At 40.7% G+C, this 18203-nt stretch overlaps 1 protein-coding gene across 1 annotated transcript in view; it reads left to right on the top strand.

Moving 5' to 3' along the window:
- Positions 1-17705, top strand: part of ACTN2 (actinin alpha 2) — a 266246-nt gene extending 248541 nt beyond the window's left edge. The window contains exon 21 of the mRNA XM_085611425.1: positions 16282-17705. Coding sequence (XP_085467551.1) covers positions 16282-16440 — 159 coding nt within the window. The 3' untranslated portion in view covers positions 16441-17705. The remainder of the gene's footprint in view (positions 1-16281) is intronic.
- The last annotated feature ends 498 nt before the right edge of the window (positions 17706-18203 follow it).

The raw sequence follows: 18203 nt of genomic DNA, 5'->3' as shown, positions 1-18203 counted from the left end.
AAAGTGTAACTCAACACCAGGCATCAGATGACTGCCTTGAGCAAACTAAATGGTTTTACAAGAAGGGGAAAACAAAAGTCCTGCCCTCTCCCCCTCCTCAGCTCTAATACATACCATATGTTCCGCACAGTCACCGGCTCCGCCTGGAGTCCCTTCACCCCTGCCTGCTGCAGCCAAGGAGACACTTCGGGTGAAAGTCTGTCGAGAGACAGGGAAGTGGACCTGCTGGAGGCCACTGCAGAGCTCTGAGTATTGCATGTACCAGAGCACCACACCCACCGCATGCACACGGGCCATCTGCAGCCGAGAGAGCACACTGCCTTTACAACTCCCGCAGAGCCATTCCAGCGCAAAACCAGGACAGGGTGAGGAGAGGTGAGTAGACCAGAGCAGCAACCGGACGAAGGGGGAGCGGACGAGCACACGACTGCCTTTCTCCGAGGCAGAGCAGAAATGCCTCGGAGAAAGGCAGCGGGATTTTCGGATTGGGGGCGTGTTTTGCTGTTGTCTCCTCCTTGAGACTTCTTGCAAAAAACACGCCCCCCGATCCGAAAAGGACAGGGCCTGTTTGGAATGACTGACCTCTTCTCCAATGGCTGGCCAGCATTCAAGAGGCCAGCCAATGGAGAATAGGGGAGAAGAGGGGCTGGTTCAAGCCCCTCTTCTCCAAGTCATTAAATCTCCGACTTCCGGTTCTGCCTTTCGGCAGACCGGTAGTCCTCGACCTAAAAATGGCTCTACTTCTTCACTTTTAGGTAGTAAAAGACAGCCGTAATTGGGGTGCAGTGGTTCCCTCACATTCTGAGCTCTGGTGCCAACGCACCAGTTGCTCAAATGATGGGTCACCATGAGGCATCAGTAAAAGTTTTTGGATCACAAAGTACTTCACTCACTAAACAAAGATTTTTTCAGCGGAAAACCAGACGATTACCATATTTTTCGATGCACACAATACACAATTAAAAAGTAATAGGGAATCGTCCCATTAAAATACCAGTCATGGAACTTGAAGCTTCCATAATGAATGAGCCCAAATTTGATTTGTACCATTTGATATTCCATTATCAGCTCATCAAAATTACTAGTGGTGTGATCTTTATTGCACTCGGTAAGTATAAAATGCGATAAATAGCAAACTCTTTTTTAAATTTTAGCAGGCCAAACCTGCCAAAATTTAACAAGTATGACATTTAAATCTTCATGCTATTTCCCCAAAACTCAGAATATGAGAATAGACTTCTACAAAAACTATGAAATCCACCATAGTCTAATCAATCTTAGGGATTACAATGGACAACTGCTAAACAAAATACTTCAGCCTGCCAAAAAAATCTAACAGCAAAACACACTAACAAATCATTGCAGCCAGAGGAGTCGTAGGATGTCGTAAATTAACTATCACCCAACATTCTAAACGACTTCTTCTTGTAGAAATTGGACGCAAAATTAAAATACAAGTAGCATGAGTTATCCATACAGCAATACACAGTAATTTACCAATGTGCTTGAAAAAAAATATATACACGTTTTCTATCATTTGCAGCTCAAGCAGCAATACTAAGCCTGTGCTACAACCGTGGGACTTATGGAATTCACAAAGTAATGGAGAATTAATATTTAAACCCTTTGAATCACCTTTTAGCCTGGTCCCAACTTTTTGCACTCCTTAAAAGCCCAACTCGTTACTGATAAATGAAAACAAAAATATACATTAAAGCTTGTAGGTGTAACTGCTATAAAAGATACTAATAACAGTATAAGCCAAACGATGTTACTATGTTGTGGCATTGCTTGAAGAGTTGAGGTAATCTTTATCAGTGAAGGCATTTGCCTTTTACTTATATGTGTTTTCATGTGTTTTAAGAGACCTTTCCATATATGAATACATACAAAAACCAAATGTTCCATTGACCTTGTAGGTGATTATATAATTAATTAACTCCACACACTGATCAAAATTAAACCTATCCTGACCTTGTATTTATTGTATCATAGATGCATATATAGTCCTTCATACCCCTGTCAAGGGGATGAAGTACATTAGCCAACACACAGCATTCTGCACCCTGCAGAAGAGCTTTGACGAAAGAGTGTTAAATTGCAGTATGGCTATGTGGAGAGTATTTTGTGTCATGCAGTAGAGACCAGAATGGCGATCTTGTTATGTCTTAGGTCGCGGTGCCTAGGCATATGATGGACATGCAGAAGCAGCAAAAAGAAAGTGGCCCATGGCATGCTCAGGTAGTTGCAATAAGTACTGTAGGATCAGTCCTGGAGCTTCCTTAATTGGGAACAAGTCAAGTCTTTACTTCCTTTCTGATTTTCGGATATTTTAGTATGTTTTTTTGATTTTGCCTGCGAGGAGTTCCATAGTTTTGTGGTTTGTACAATGAATGAGGTTCCAGTGATGCTTTTCTTCATGTAGAATGGGATGGATACACAAAGTTTTAGTCCATAGCAGTATCTGTGGAGTTTAGTTTGGATGAACAAAGGCATTTTCCCTTGTTGGTACTGTGGAAGATGCAGAGTACCTTGTAGGCAAAGGGCCTGAATGAATGGAACCAGCGGAGCACCTAGAGTAATTTAACAGAAGGGAGGAGATAATTTAGCCTTGTGGAACGCTAAACTGTGCGGTGAAAGGAGGTGAAATGCGCAGTGATCGTGAGAGGACCCTATGCGTCCCTTGGAGGCAGGAAGCGATCTAGTTTAGGATATATCCTTGAATTTACAGCTTCTCTAATTTCAGTAGAAGGGTCTGGTGGTGGACATTGTCAAGGGCAGCCGAAACAGCCAGTAATTCCAGTGTCACTAGTCCATTTCTGTCCAACATCCTTTTGCTTTTATCAGGGCAGATTCAGTGCCAGTGCCTTGGTAGAACATTTTGTATGGTCTGAGAGTAGATTTTTTGCTTTTAATGAGCTCTCTGAAGAAGGAGGTCTTGAGTTCTGAGTGGAAGGTTCTTGAGGTTAGGGTGTTTTTAATGATGTTTAGTGTGTCAGTGACAGCAGATGTGTTGAGCAAGATGTCTTTTATGGAGATCCAGATGGTCTGATTACCAGAACCAGTTCGTTGAATTTGGCTTATGTGAGCTGTTTAAAAGAAGATAATTTGTCTTCACCTTTTGATGTGTTTGTAATGCGTATCACAGTTTATAAATGGGTCATTTATCTTGGCTGTCAATAGTCTTTAAGGTTCTTTCTTCTTGTGACTGGTTCATTAGCAATGCTGTTGCAGAAAGCTTGTAAGTGTTGTATTTTGGTGGAAATGCACTTTGAATTGTATAACTATGAAAGGTTCTGTTGTACTTCTTTTGATGGACATTTTGTATTAGAGATCCTGATGGACCTATAAAATCTTTTTACATACCTGATGTATGATTAGTATATTTTTTGTGGTGATAAAGGTGAATTTTGTCAATTTGGTGGTTTTTTAATGTCTCCAATGGCATTGTAGAACACCTACAGGCACATGCATCAAAGCTTTTTGAGATTCACAAAAATCGTCCGCTTACGATTGCAAAAATAGCTTTTGCTATGCATGAAACAACTTGCCACTTGCAATGTAAGAAATCACAAATTGTTGCGATTTCTTAAATTGCGATTGCATTTAAGGAATCGCAAATTGCGATTCCTTAAATGCAATGCAAGATGCCGTTAAAAATACCGATTTTGCTATTTGGGTCCGCTATTTACCGTGGAATCATACCACATGGTAAATAGCGAAAACTTTGAAAAATGCACTAAAGTGCATTTTTCAAAGTTGTAGGTTACACACACACATGTCCTTAGGACATGTGTGTGTGCAACATATGTGCACGGATCAATTTCAGGGGTGCAACAGGGTGTCCTTTTGACACCCTTGCACCCTTGAAATTACATGCACAATTTGCGAGTACCTATTGGTTGCGCTTGCAAATTCCCATTAATTCCTATTGGCCTGTAGGCCCATAGAAAAGAATGGGAACCTATTCCTTATTTGCGACCCGCAATTTGCGAGTCGCCAATAAGGAATGTGTAGGAATCACTATTATTATAGCGATTCCTACATGCCTAGGACTTTGCGAGTCCTTAAATGTGAATCCTTAATATTCGCAATTTATGACTCACAAAATCCTAGCTTGATGCATGTGCCTGCTAGTTCCGTTTTTAGCTTTTGAAATAAATATTTTTATACTCTTGTCCTTTTACCTTTTATTGGGAAAGTACTAATTCTGTGTTTGGTGCAAACACACATTTTGTTGGTATTTGTTTGTTAAACCGTTTTGTGAACAAGTTATAGAATTGATCCACTTCTGTTATTTGTTCGGAAAGGCCATGATGACAGATCACGGTTCTTATATTGTCTGTAAGTAGTTTTATTTTTTTCTGTTAATGTGGCAGTTGTTTGGCAAGGAGGTTGACATTTACAGTTATTGGTGAATTTCCAATTAATTTCCTTGCCCAGTGAAAATTATGCTCAGGAAAGATTTAAATTAGCAGGGTTGGATCTTGATCTTAGTTGAATGAGGTGTGCTTGCTCAAATCGGATGTTTAGGTATCTCAGGATGCATAGGTGGCTGAGGGTGTGCATCAGATATCAGAATGTATGATGTTACTACGCCATCCATTACCCCACAGTAGGTTACAACGCGGACGTTACATCGTCCACGTTGTTACCACGCACAGCTTTACATCGCAAGTCGTTTCTACGACTTGCGCTAGATGGCGTGTTGGACTTAGGAATAGTATAAATTACTATTCCTACTCCAGTTAGCGCAACAGCAGGGAATGTGTTGGATTTAAAATCCAACACATTCCCTGGTGTTGCGCGCCATCTAGCGCAAGTCGTAGAAACGACTTGCAATGTAATGCCATGCGTGGTAACAACGCGGACGATGTAACATCCGCGTTGTAATCTAACCGCGTGGTATTACTAGCGTTGTAAACGCTGTTTCCCCAGAAATCAGTGTGGGAGCTGATGGAATGCTGACATATAAAATCCTACTCCTGACACTTGACACATGGCCAGTTGAAATAGAATGGAAAGCTGCCTCATCCACCCAAATACAAACCATCAACACCACATAAAGCTGTTTGCTCATGTTCTTGATGAGCAGGTTTAAGATATCGAGGTTTGGGTGCATAAAATGGATAAATGTTCCCCCATTCCCGAGCCATACAACCCATTTCCCCTGCCAGAGATTTTAGTGGCAGAGAGCAGGCAGGAAAACATTTATCCAAGTGGGATACAACTTGTTCTAAGGTATTCCCAACATTAGACAGTTTTCCCACAAGACTTGTGGATGGAGACATTATGGGAAAGATTTGCTCAGGCCATTCCCCTGAAGGCTGCTTAAGCCCAGCAGGTCAACTATTGGCAAAGCCAGGACATTGGCATTTACCTACAAGCTTGATTCAAAACAAGGGTTGCCCTTTTGTTGAAGTAAATATCATGGTGTGCTTTTGGTGTATGTGATGATTGTGAACCCCGGGATCATTAAACAAAAAAGCCTAGACAGAGATATGGACTCATCAAGACCCCTCCAAATTGAGGAAGATAAATCCTTTTGTGACCATGTGCACTGTTTCGATGCCTCTTCAAGAGTCCCCCTATAAACCACAAGGTTTACCACAGCAGTAATGACCTTGGAATGTTATGAAGAAAAACTAGGAACTCTTTACAAAGTCCGATGTTCAGTATCCTGATTCAAGGAACAAACTGCCCAATTTGTTATTCTGAATGATGCTCCAATGAAATCCAGCAGCTGGGAATCAATCAGGGAGGTCTTTTTGTACTTTTGAGTGCAGTTCTCTCTGAGGATCCTGGAGATAGTTAGGTTGATAATACAATGAATAAGCCAGTCTTTTATAAAGAAATTCTCCATAATGCCCTTGTCATGCATCCAACCCGCAAATAAAGCTTATACTTTTAAGATCACTTGGACTAAGTACTAAAGTTTGAGTGGAAGCATTAGAATTGCAGTGAGCCCCTTTCGCTACAAGGCAAGATCATTTTAGCTGTACACTGCTGAATGGAAAATAAGGGCAAGTATTGTCCGGCTCGAAAAATGTTTTTAAAAACTCCCCCTGCTGCAGAGGAATAATGATTGCCTGGTGAATGACTATGTAGATCTAAATGTTGATAAAGGACTAGTAAGATTTTAAATAGAAAAAGAAAAGGTAACAGAAATGTTGATAACGGCATGGTGAGCAAAAAAACGATAGATTTAGGCCCAGATCTCTGTACTGGGGTGAATGTATGACATTGTTCTGCATTCTGTCCATTAACTGTTGCTTTTGCATTTGTCACCTTTAGTGGGACGGGTATGCCCAGACGTGGGTCCCGTGCTCTCCATGCCACTGGAATCAAGCTTGCCTGGCTGAATAGGAGTGAAACCCCGAAACCGGTCTTGGATGCTTGCTTCCAGTTCAGGGAGGACCTGGCTTGGCAGTTCGGGCTGGACTGTTTCCAAGAGGCAGAGGGTCAAGACTGATTTGCATATGGCTGGGTTCAAACTGGAACGGCGTGGTGAGCAACAAAAAGATGGATTTAGGCCCAGATCTCTATACTGGGGTGAATGTATGACATTGTTCTGCATTCTGTCCATCAACTGTTGTTTTTGCGATAATTAATAGTTTAGCAGTAAATGAGAAGGGGATGGCGACCTGCAGCTAGATGGCTTGACTGATGAAAGCTACCCCCGGGTCATGGAGATGTTCAAGCTGCGAGATCTTATAGTTCCTAGGTATAGCCTAAGCTAAATCAGGGCCACAAGTTTCTTTGAGCCATATTTCAAATCTAAAAATTAAATCAGATGGGTCATAGATGTGAGTAGAGTGTTTAACCAATTTTTTTTTTTGACAATTTTATTAATAAACTGCATGATTACTTAAAATCTTTACAGTATAAGATTAAAAAAAAAAAGAAAAAAGATTTATGAACGTCCAGACTCACCCCCTCACAAGTCCCATCCACACATAAAAGTGAAAGTCACTTTGGGTTAAATATTAGCATATTAGTCCTGATTAGCTGTCCAGAGCAGAGTTCTTTTAAAAGGAGTGATGTATAGGTTGTACCAGTATTTCCCAACTGATAAGGGGAGGCACATGAAAGTTCGGTAAAGTCAATTCATGTACCAAGGGCTGTTGACGAAAGATGGATTCTTCGTGGGTCTTTAAACCAGCCCAGATTAGATAACTGGGGCGAAAGGCTTCCAGTTACTTTGCAGACAATGCCGTTGAGTGGGAGTCGAGTGCCATTTTTACCTGGTGTATAAATTTCGCAACTCTGGCTATCAGACAGGTCGTGGAGACTGAGAGGCACCAGTCCGAAGCCTCTCTGCAAGTTCTGTAGTCCGTATTCCATAAAATCGGAAGCAGCAAGCGATGGCGGTCATTGGCCAGCTTTGTGCAGCAGCACAGCAAGTGTAGCCAGGATTCCCTGCGGTAATTGCATAGACGACAGGCCAGGGTGCCATCCGTACGGGCCCATTTGGGGTTGAAGTCCATGATCCTGAGGGCCAAAAGTCGAAAATACAAAATTTTCTTTCTCGCGCAAGTGGATACTGGATCTTGCAAGTAAGGTTGGGGTTTACCTGGAATATATGATTTGTCCAGGGCCTGAGTTAGTGGATTTTGCCGAAGAGATGCAAGGTCAAGTCCAAAGGAGATGATCCGGACTTGGCGCTTAACTGCTTGGGCCCAGGCTGAGAAAGGAAGTGTTTAACCAAAGAACTGAAATATTTTAAGCATGCACGAAAAATGTGGATGTATTAAAAGCTTGCTCTAGGCAGGATCTGGCATATAGAGGCCCAGCAGTCTTAATGTACATGGTGGCCAATTTCTAGGTGTTCACATTTGTTAACCGATTATCTAATATTGGTAGAGTAGTAAGGTGGACCGGGGTTTGCACCCTTGCCCGACAACACACCCAGCGGAATAATATGAAGCATGATATGGAACATGAGAATATGAAATATGCAGTTAAGAGGCACACAGACCTATGTCAGAAGGCGGGCCTGTTGCTTCGAGTTATCCTTGACAACACAAAGTCAAAAATGTAGCACTGTACACTGTGCTCTATCTAACTGAGGCTGAGAATTAGACAGGGGAATTAACATTAAGTGGCAGGTTCTAAAAGCCATATTTCAGAGACTGTCATTGGAGGCAGGGCACTATGGAACAGTAGATTTCCCGTAACAAGGAGCAACATTTTGCTCATGGCGTCCTGCTCAACATATTTCTCTCCATCTTCAGGCATATAGACCATGCCATTATTGGTTGTATGACAAAATATTGCGACCAAAAATATTATATTGATGCACATGAATATTGTGTCAAAAATATTGGTTTTCGAAATATAGTATTTCTTTATATATAATGTAAATTATAAAAAATATTGTGTCACAAATATTATGGAAGAGAATATGGCACAAAAAAGTTATGAATGTTGGTTTTTTCACAAATATCATCTTTAACGTAATTTATTTAAAAAACAAAATGTTGTTATTCCCACTCCAATGCATGTAGGAGTAGGGAAAGTTTTGGACTTTGGAAGGTTTAGATTTACTATTCCTACTCCAGTCTTAACAACAGTAGCAAAAGTATTGGATCTTCAGCAGGGTTAGATTTAATATTCCCACTCCAGTCTAAGCAACAGTAGGGAAAGTGTTGGACTATGAAGGGATTATATTTACTATTCATACTCTAGACTAAGTAACATCAGAGAAAGTGTTGGATTTCAGAAGGATTACATATACCATTTCAACTCATGATTATTTTACAGAAAATATTTAAATACATAACAACATAAAATGATTAAATCATATCTTATATAAAACACATACTATATGAAGTAAAGATAAAAAACAAAAACAAGAACTTTTGATAAAAATAAACCTTTTTTTTTTTTTTTTTAATAACTTTATTTACGGTTGAGACAAAAAATATTACAAAGATCTCGGTGGTGTGTACAATCAATTTCCATGTATGAGATACAATACGACAATTCCGTTCCATAGTCCACAAAGAATACATAAGCAAAGCTCTGGGCATCAAGGCCATGTTATCCATCACAGTATATCCACCCCTCGAACCCAGCCAGGAATACCCCGGACCAGTGACCCTCCAGCCACCCAACAACGCCCTCCAGAACCTCAATTGTTAGGTTTGCAATAATCAAGCCATGTACAGCCCACGATCCTGGGCCCAAAGCAGAGAGGCCCATAGCACTGCAATCATCCCATGGCCCACCCGAATATGCATCTCCGCTGTTATCCAGTCTACCCAACCCCTGTGGGCACTATCCCCGAGTTGGCGTGTGATTGAGAGGCGCTTGGCAGGTTCGCGATGTATGTTTTATACGGACCCCAGATATCTTTGGGACGGGCCACGGTGGGGAGGAGACTGGAGTAAATTTCGCTGTTCGTGTTGCAGAAAGCCATGGCCGTAAGCCACGCCTTTGCCGTGGGAGCTGCCCTACCACCCCAACGTCGAGCAATTTCCCGCTTGGCTAGTAGAAAGCCCAGCGACGCAAGCCTCCAAACTGTCTTGGGGAAATTTGCAGTGTAGCCCAGCAATGCAACCTCAGGAGTGGGAACCAATGTAAGCCCTAACATCTCATCCAGGATTTTGTGTACTTGCGTCCAAAATGTGTGCAATATCGGACATGTCCAGGTCATGTGTGCAAAATCAGCATGAGGCGCAGCGCATTTCCAGCATGCATGTGGCCGCGTGGGGTCAATGGAGTGGAGTCTGTCCGGGGTCATATAGCTGCGGCGAAAAAACCTATAATGCAGAAGTTTATGACGACTATTGAGCGATACTGTGCTAGCGACCTTGCAACAAGCGGACCATTGTCCGTAATAGGCCTACCCAAGTCCGCCTCCCAGGCCGTCCGCAACCGGTCATCTGCACAAGGAACCAGCGCTGCGCATGCCCTGTATAGTTTAGAAATGATGTGTGCCCCTGTATCCGTGTCAATGAGGAGGGTGAGGGGTTCAAAGGAGGCTGGCTCGAGGGGGAATCCCTTGATTTCCGACCGGACCGTAAAGTAAAGCCGGTTCAGGATGAATTTGTCCATGAAAGTGGCCTCGCTGAAGCGTGCCTCCTCCGATATCGAAAATATGTGCCCCCCCGTGTATAGATCCCCAATCTTGGTGAGGTTAAACTTCGTTAAAGTGCGCTGCACAAGTTTCTCGCCAGTGCTCGGCAACCAGCCTGCATTGGGAAGCAGGAGAGATGAGGAATATAGAATGGACCGGTCCAAGTAGCGAGACAGTCTATTCCAGGCCCAGCTGGTGGTGGACACCGTTTGGATATCTACCGGACTCCTAGGGACACCCCTGGGCAACACCGCCGATAAGCGACCCGGGAGAACAAAATCCGCCTCCGGACAAAGAAATGGAATCCGAGTGTCAGGGTGGTACCAGGCATAGGCATGTGCACACTGAGCGACCAGATAGTACAAATACAAATCCGGTACTCCGAAGCCGCCCCTTTCCGGCGGGAGCGTGAGAATCCTCCAACGGATCCGGGGGTGTTTTCCACCCCAGACCAGTCTAATCAAATGGGACCGTAGGGTGGCGAAAAAGGATTGGGTGAGGGGAATGGGGATGTTATTAAAAAGACACAAAAATTTAGGAAGCACTATCATTTTTATAATGGCGATTCTGGCCGCCATGGAGAGCGGAAGTCGCAGCCACCCGTCAACCTGCGCCTCAAGCTTCGCGACCGCGCAGCCATAGTTGAGGCGAATGATTTCGTCCACACTCATATGTATATGTATGCCCAGATAGCGTACCGAGTCGGAACACCACTCCAGCGGAAACTCACACTGCCAAGGGGAGGTGCCGCTAGTCAGGGGGAATATTATAGATTTATGCCAGTTGATGCCCAACCCCGAATGGCGGCCGAAGCGCAGGATTTCCTGTATCAGGGGGGCGAGGTTCACCTGTGGCTCCCTGACATATAATATAGTATCGTCCGCATAGAGGGAGACCAACAGCGGCCCCGTCCGAAACTGGAGGCCCCTGTGGAGATGTCGTTCCTGAAAGTGCCTGATTAAGGGGTCCATGGCGAGTATGAACAATAAGGGCGAAAGCGGACAGCCCTGGCGCGTGCCGCGGGTGAGAGAGAATGGGCGGGAGAGGGTGCCATTAAGACGCAAGCGCGCCGTGGGCCGACTATAGAGGAGCCGTGTGGTGGCAATGAAGCCTGCTGGCATGCCCATGCGTTGCATCACGGAAAGAAAGAAGGGCCATTCTAAAAGTCGAAGGCTCTTTCGGTATCGAGAAGAATCGCCGGCGCGGGTGTGTCGGGGTTTATTCTATGTAAGACTGTGAATAGCGTCCGCAAATTTAATGATGTTGAACGATGGGGTATAAAGCCTGATCGAGCGGGCGCTATGATGAATTCCATTAATTGGGAGAGTCTATTGGCCACTATTTTAGCCAGAATCTTATAATCGATGTTTAAGAGGGAGAGGGGCCTATACGATCCACACAACGCCGGGTCCTTGTTTGGCTTCGGGGGCAGCACATAAAAATAAACCTTTAAATTAAATATAATCAAATTAACTTCCTTACAATCCCCCCAAAAAAATGCAAACACTGAAAGAAAGAAAGAAAGTAAATAATAAAGAAAACAACATATACATTGATAATGGTAATTAAATAAAACAAATACAATGAGTTTTACAATTATTAATATTAAAAACACAGAGCAATCACTTACTAAATATTTTAAATCAAACAAATAATTTACATGGTTATATTAAAAATATGCATAAATAATTATCATTTCAACAATTACTTAAGAGTAACAAAACCCAACAACCTGCTACTGAAAAATAAATGACTACCAACATTTTTAAATTTAAAATACATATTAAAATTAACAAATTAAACCTCAATACATAAACTTACGATTACACATTTAACCAATTTACATATTTAATAATCTTTTATTGTATAATGAAAAATCAAAAATATTTAACATTAAAATTAAATTAATTCTAGTTAACTTCCCACCCTATTTACCTACAAACCCAACAATCTGCTACTAGATCATAAGTTACTAATTATATTAAAGAATCAAACTACACATTTAAAGTTCAAACTTTATTAAAAAAAAAATAAACATTATGCTAACATTACTGACACCTAAAATAATATACTAACATATATTAAATTAATATCAAAGTAAACAATATTAAATACAACAATATTCTTACAAACAATATTATATACCAAAACAAATATTCTTCATGTAGATAATCTATTCCATGATATTTTGTTACTGGTGATATTTTTGACACAATATTCATGTCACACAATATTGTTTACTCCGTACTTGTGTCATTTACGACCGTTATCTGTACCATGAGTACAAGTAAGGGAAGGAATCTAGATGGGCAATGTTCCCTGCATCACTGCCTGAGGGAAATATTGAAGTGCATTCATGTTCTGCTACAAACCCTGCAGCATCTGCTTAGGCAATGAAGAATATTTTATTGAGAATTGAGAGATAACACGGCTCTATAATATCAATGATAACAGATAATTAATAAAGATGTAATATGTCCACACTTGACATACCAATTCAACACTGTTTGACCTTGTAACAAAATCACACATAATTTATAAAATAACTCTGATTCAGCTAAACACAAAAGTAAAGAAACAAAAGACATAAAGTATGTCAACAGCTGCCATTTTAACCAAAGTGATTGCATGGAATTTCTTATACTAGTATCAACGTTTTTTTGTTAATAGCAGGAAATATTTTCTCACCACCAGAGAACAGAGAAAGGAGATGGATCCTTATCTAATCTTCCAAGCTCTAGAACTAGCCTGCCAATGGCCATGGAGTTGATAAGCACTGCCTTGTACAGAACAGGAATTATCTTGCTCAAGACCAAATATTATGAATGCGGTAGAGTGCACAAAGCTTGTACAAACAAGATTAATGTTCCCAAAAAATGTATCCAAGTAGTTTGAAATAGCTGGACGATCAGCAAACTTACGGGATACGTTTGCATCTGCTGACACACATCCAGAGCAGGTTGATAAGGCTTGCATGCCTCACTGATGCAACTTTTGTTGAGGATAATAGATCCTGCCTAAGGTGTGGAAGACTTGCATATGCAAATTGGATTATTTTATATATCACACCATATTCATGGACACTTGTAATAGAACTTCTTTAAATCGCTGTTACTTCTGATGGTTCTATTGGGTCACTCGGGGGAATCACATTTCTCAGTCCATGAATTTCAACTCAGCAAAAGCTCAGCATAGCTTTCTCTAATTTTTATTTTTACCTTCAGTGACCAAAGAAGAAATTATCTTTTTAAAGTTAATAAACCTAAAATGTACAGGTCACATTAAAGATCAGTCTTGCTCTCACTACCGTTTGGGCACACATCATGAAGGTGGTTGGCATTCTTCTTTGAAACACCTAGTTATGAAATAGACTCTTTTCTTCTAACATTACTGATAAATTAGAAAACATGGATTCAGACGGACATTGATCCTGTTATTCTATTGATGCATGCTAACAAATGTCTTACTTTTTAAAAACAACGACTTAAACGTAATCTGGCAGATGATAAGATCTTTAAATGTTTGCACATGAAAGGAAGTTTTTGATCTCATTTTCCAAAGCAGTTTCTAGCTGTACCTCTTCCTGTTGCTGCAGTCATTTGAGGTTTGCATCCAATTGCTCTATATTAGTCACCATTATGTGATAATCTATCACTCAGTTTTGAAAAGGTCACTTGTAATTGATCGAAAGAACTGCACACAATTTGGATTTTAAGCAACCATTAGGCTGTAAAGAGGACTTCTTGTCACAGAATGAAGAATAGAAGTCAGGAGATATTAAACACTATTCCCCACCATTATGAATAAAAAAAACAGCATAAATTGACCTTAAGACATGGTCAAGGCACTTAAACGTTATAAGACAATAGCATATGAAACAAACTGCATATGATTGAATGAAGGGTGAAAGCTGTGGAATTACTGTAAGAATGCCTGACTTTAAAATGGCATGACATGTGCACAATGGATCTTTGGGTGTCAAAGTAAGAAGGAAAGGTAAACCCACATTTTTAAGCTGTTGAAAGAAAGTCAAAATAAGAAGTAAAGGTAATGGAGGGTCTTTCCTCAGTCCTGGAGTATACATTTTTGTGAATGAATATGTATGTAGGAGATGATGTCACTGGCGGACTGTTCATGTCAAGGGAGCTGAAGCTTCTCATTTAAAACAAAGACTAGGATGAGGAATGCAGACGTGAAATTAATAATCACTGGTATTGATAATTAAGAACATCTCTGATGGACATTAAATAGTATCTGCAAGTGAAAATCCTAAACAAAATCTCCAGAGTGCTACAAACCAATTTGTTTGAAGAAATTAACCTGAAACATACTTTCCAGACTTCTTGGTTTTCAGAAAGAAATTACCTGACCATATCTTGTAATACGAATAAAGCCCATGTAAAAAAAAAAAGGTGCGCATGCTGTGTGTTTTTTCTCCTCAGACAGAAGTAACATAAAGCATGGAACAGAAGAATGAAATGGCTGGCAATTACAGGGAACCTCTTATTGCATACCTCTCTTAATCATCTTTGGAGTTTTTTGTTTATATGTTTAAGGGGGAAGATGTGTGGCATCCATCCCAGCTGCCATCATCCAGCCCAGCTGCAGATTAGAAGGAATCATATATTGTGATGTCATGAAATAGTTGTGGGGATTTTTTGAATGTAGACTGTTGGTACGAATGGGAGATGGAGGTGCGGCTGGAGCTGCTCTGTCTGTTACACAGATCAGTGTATGATCATTACAGCAATGTAAACTTAATACCAATTTGCACCCACAAAAATCCATAGATCCTGATTCTGTGAATTTGGGTCTGTGATTAGTGGATGTAGATACCACTTTTAGAGCACTTAACTTTCATATAGATGCTCAAATACTTTTTAGAACCATCTCCTTACTTTCTCTTTAGCTGTTTCTCATATCCATTTATCATCCTTCAATAAGTCTCATTCTTCTTTTTGATACTTCTTCCTTGAAGTGATTACCCTCCACCTGGATGTAAAATGAGCCACTAATTCCCTGCTATTTGTAAAATTACGCTGAGAGGCAGATTTACTAACACTATGCATAGGGTTTGAGTCACAAAAGTGACAACCCGAGGCAAAACGATTTACTTTCCAACACAATTCACGATTTGCATTAGAGAGTAGCCCTAACGTAATGCAAAGGAGCACGAAACGGTACTTTGCATGGCTTTGCATCAAGGGGGTATTTTATGGGTAGTACGTGCATTTTAATGCAAAGCTCAAGCTACTACAAAGGTAGGCAGTACTGTATACTAAAAATTCCCACCTTATCGAGGCAGGTGCAAAGTTTGAGAATTTTTTCTTTTCTCTAAACGTTTGCAACTTTGCATGTGTGCTGCACTGTACAGCACACAAACAAAGTGGGAAAAGTATTAAACTTTGTCAAAGGAGAGCCTTCCTGTAGAAACCCTAAGTTTGACATCATGCACACATGCTTGCACCACAGTGCAAGGGTGTATGCATCGGTGGTAGGCAGCCTAAAGTGCGACAGCAGAGGAGGAAAGAGAAATAGTGCCATATCCTAGTACTTATGGGGCTCTTTTGTTCTCTCCTTTCATCCAACACAGCATATCAGATTTTGTTGCTGTGCTGCATTGTCTGAAAACGTAGTAAAGCTGTCCCTAAATCTTTTTCTGGTCATGTCCAAACTCTGAGACTATATCAAAAGTTCTTTTGGCCATTGTCTTGGCTAAGAGCCAATGTTTCAAATCTATTAGTCCTTTGTAAGCGGTAACTGACTTTAATGCTAACTTAGAAATCGAATTTTCGTATTTTTCCAGTTTTTCCTTCTGCTTAAACGATAGCAGATATGTCATGTCATCTTTAAAAAAAAAGTTAATATCTATGATCAATTACGCAGAATATCAACATGTGTTTTTCTACCTTCGGAGGACCTGTCATTGTGCTCTATCTGCATACTGCCAGGCAGTGATTAATCCCATCCATAGATCTAATGGACATTTCTACTTACTGTGCATTTTCCTGGGTTAAACCACCTTTCTAGAAATGGGATGGAAATGTAACTCTTGTATGATGTTATCTTCTTAAATAAAATGAAACATGCTTCCACTGATTGAGACCTTTTGTAGTGCAAAGCTAAGAATTTTCCTAAAAAAAACCCTTTCGACTTTAACCCTTCTTTATAATTTCTTGAAATATTTTCTTTTTTTGCAGCCTTACATTCTTGCGGAGGAGCTGCGCAGAGAGCTGCCCCCAGAGCAGGCTCAGTACTGCGTCAAGCGGATGCCGCCCTACACTGGCCGTGGAACTGTGCCCGGTGCTCTGGATTATACTGCTTTCTCCACAGCCTTATACGGCGAAAGTGACCTGTAGATGATGACCCAGGATACACAAGACACCAATTTGAATTCAGAATTTGCTTTTTGAAAGCTTTGATGAGGTTATTAATACACCTAATACAATGTTAAGCGTTGAATTTAGCCAAAAACATATTCAGCATTTAGAAGCTGCTCTGCTGCATGGTTTATAGTGCTGTGTGTCCTATGTGGAGGCAGGGGTTTGTGGTGAGAAGTTATGTCAGATGTTCAATATTGTGAAAAGTGAACTTCAGGCATTTGCATTTCTGACTGCCCCTCTATGACATAAATTCAAAACTTTTCAGGAGTTTGAGGGAATAATCATGGGAAAAATTGTTTCTGCCGGGTATTAGGGCAAACCATATCCAGCAACAATAACCTGATGAGACCCTGTATTCTATTCCAGAAAATAATGGTTGGTCCGCAGTTTAGTCGGCATACACTCCTTTAATTAGCAGGGAAGTTTCTAATGGTTGAGAGGAAGAAAATACCTTGCAATCTGATTACCGAATATTTTTTACATTTCCACGCCATTAGTAAAAAGCTAGACTTGAGGGGAATAGTCTTGCCACTGTGAATTTGTTCCTTCGACCAAAAGATTACCAAAGGAAAAAAATCATTACCACAGGCCTCTGCTTAATCATCAGCCAATAAGCCAGCTGCAAAACAAGAACTGGACACAGTTAAGGTGGCAGACGTTCTGTACTTTGAACTTGGAAAGTTGCTATGACCAATGAGGCAGGGAGAGGTGGCAGCAAAATGTCCATTGTGCCAGTGGCCTAGGGCAAAAACAAGTGCCATTGTTGCCCATGCAAGGCGAGTGAAGACATTTGTATGGTGATGAGTTGTCACCACACACATTGGCTGGGTGCCTAACAAAAGCATTTTCTTTCTTACATACGTGTGCTTAGGCCTTGTAGTTTCTTACAGCTCAGTGTATAGAAATCTTCTGTGGATTCATAGTCAACATAGCATCGATCATAACAGGGAAGCAGGGCATAAAGTATTATTCAAAACACTCTCTTACAGCTGCACATCTCACGACTGATAAACACTGCCTGAGTCACAACTAAACGTGTTTACCAAGAGAGACATCCTATTCATCTAAGCATTTAAATTTACAGCAAACCAATATTGGCTTTTTGACAGACACAACTTTCACCTGTCCTGTTGGGTAATTTTACATTTACATTATCTGTGTCTTCGTAAACTCTTGAGTACTGACTCTTGTGTAATAGAATGTATTGTTCCAAATTTAAATAAAGTAATGTGGCACATGGAGCTGATCGTTGTGTTTGTGCATGGTAAATATGATGATACATAGGAGGAGGGATGGTAACTTAGAAAAGGAATTAACAATAAATGAAAATTCAAACGACTCATTTAGAGCTGAGCAAAATTTGGAAAATGGGCATAATGCAGTAAAATCGTACCACAACACAGAAAAATAATTCTTTCAGTACTGCCAGATAGTCTCATATAATTGAGGTGCAAATAAATACTCAAAACTCTTAGACAGACACAAGTCTAAGGTTAAACTTACTTTCTCATCATGGTCCTCTGCTAAATCTTATGAAAAATCCCTATCTTTAACTTTGATTCTTTCATTTATGATTTCATAAGCTTGGGCCACACTCACCAGTATCACTTAGATGACACTATTTGTTTTCGAAAACAGATACTAGATCAGGTAGCTATTTCATGCGTCCAATAACGTTTGCAGAGGTTTGCGAACGTCAAAGCTAGTTTCATTTCGCAGTAGCTGTAATGAACACCAAA

This window comes from Triturus cristatus, chromosome 6 (genome assembly GCF_964204655.1).
Source record: "Triturus cristatus chromosome 6, aTriCri1.1, whole genome shotgun sequence".
In the NCBI taxonomy this organism is placed as follows: domain Eukaryota; kingdom Metazoa; phylum Chordata; class Amphibia; order Caudata; family Salamandridae; genus Triturus; species Triturus cristatus.
Note: the sequence above shows the minus strand (reverse complement) of the source record. Positions and strands in the feature narration are given on the sequence as shown.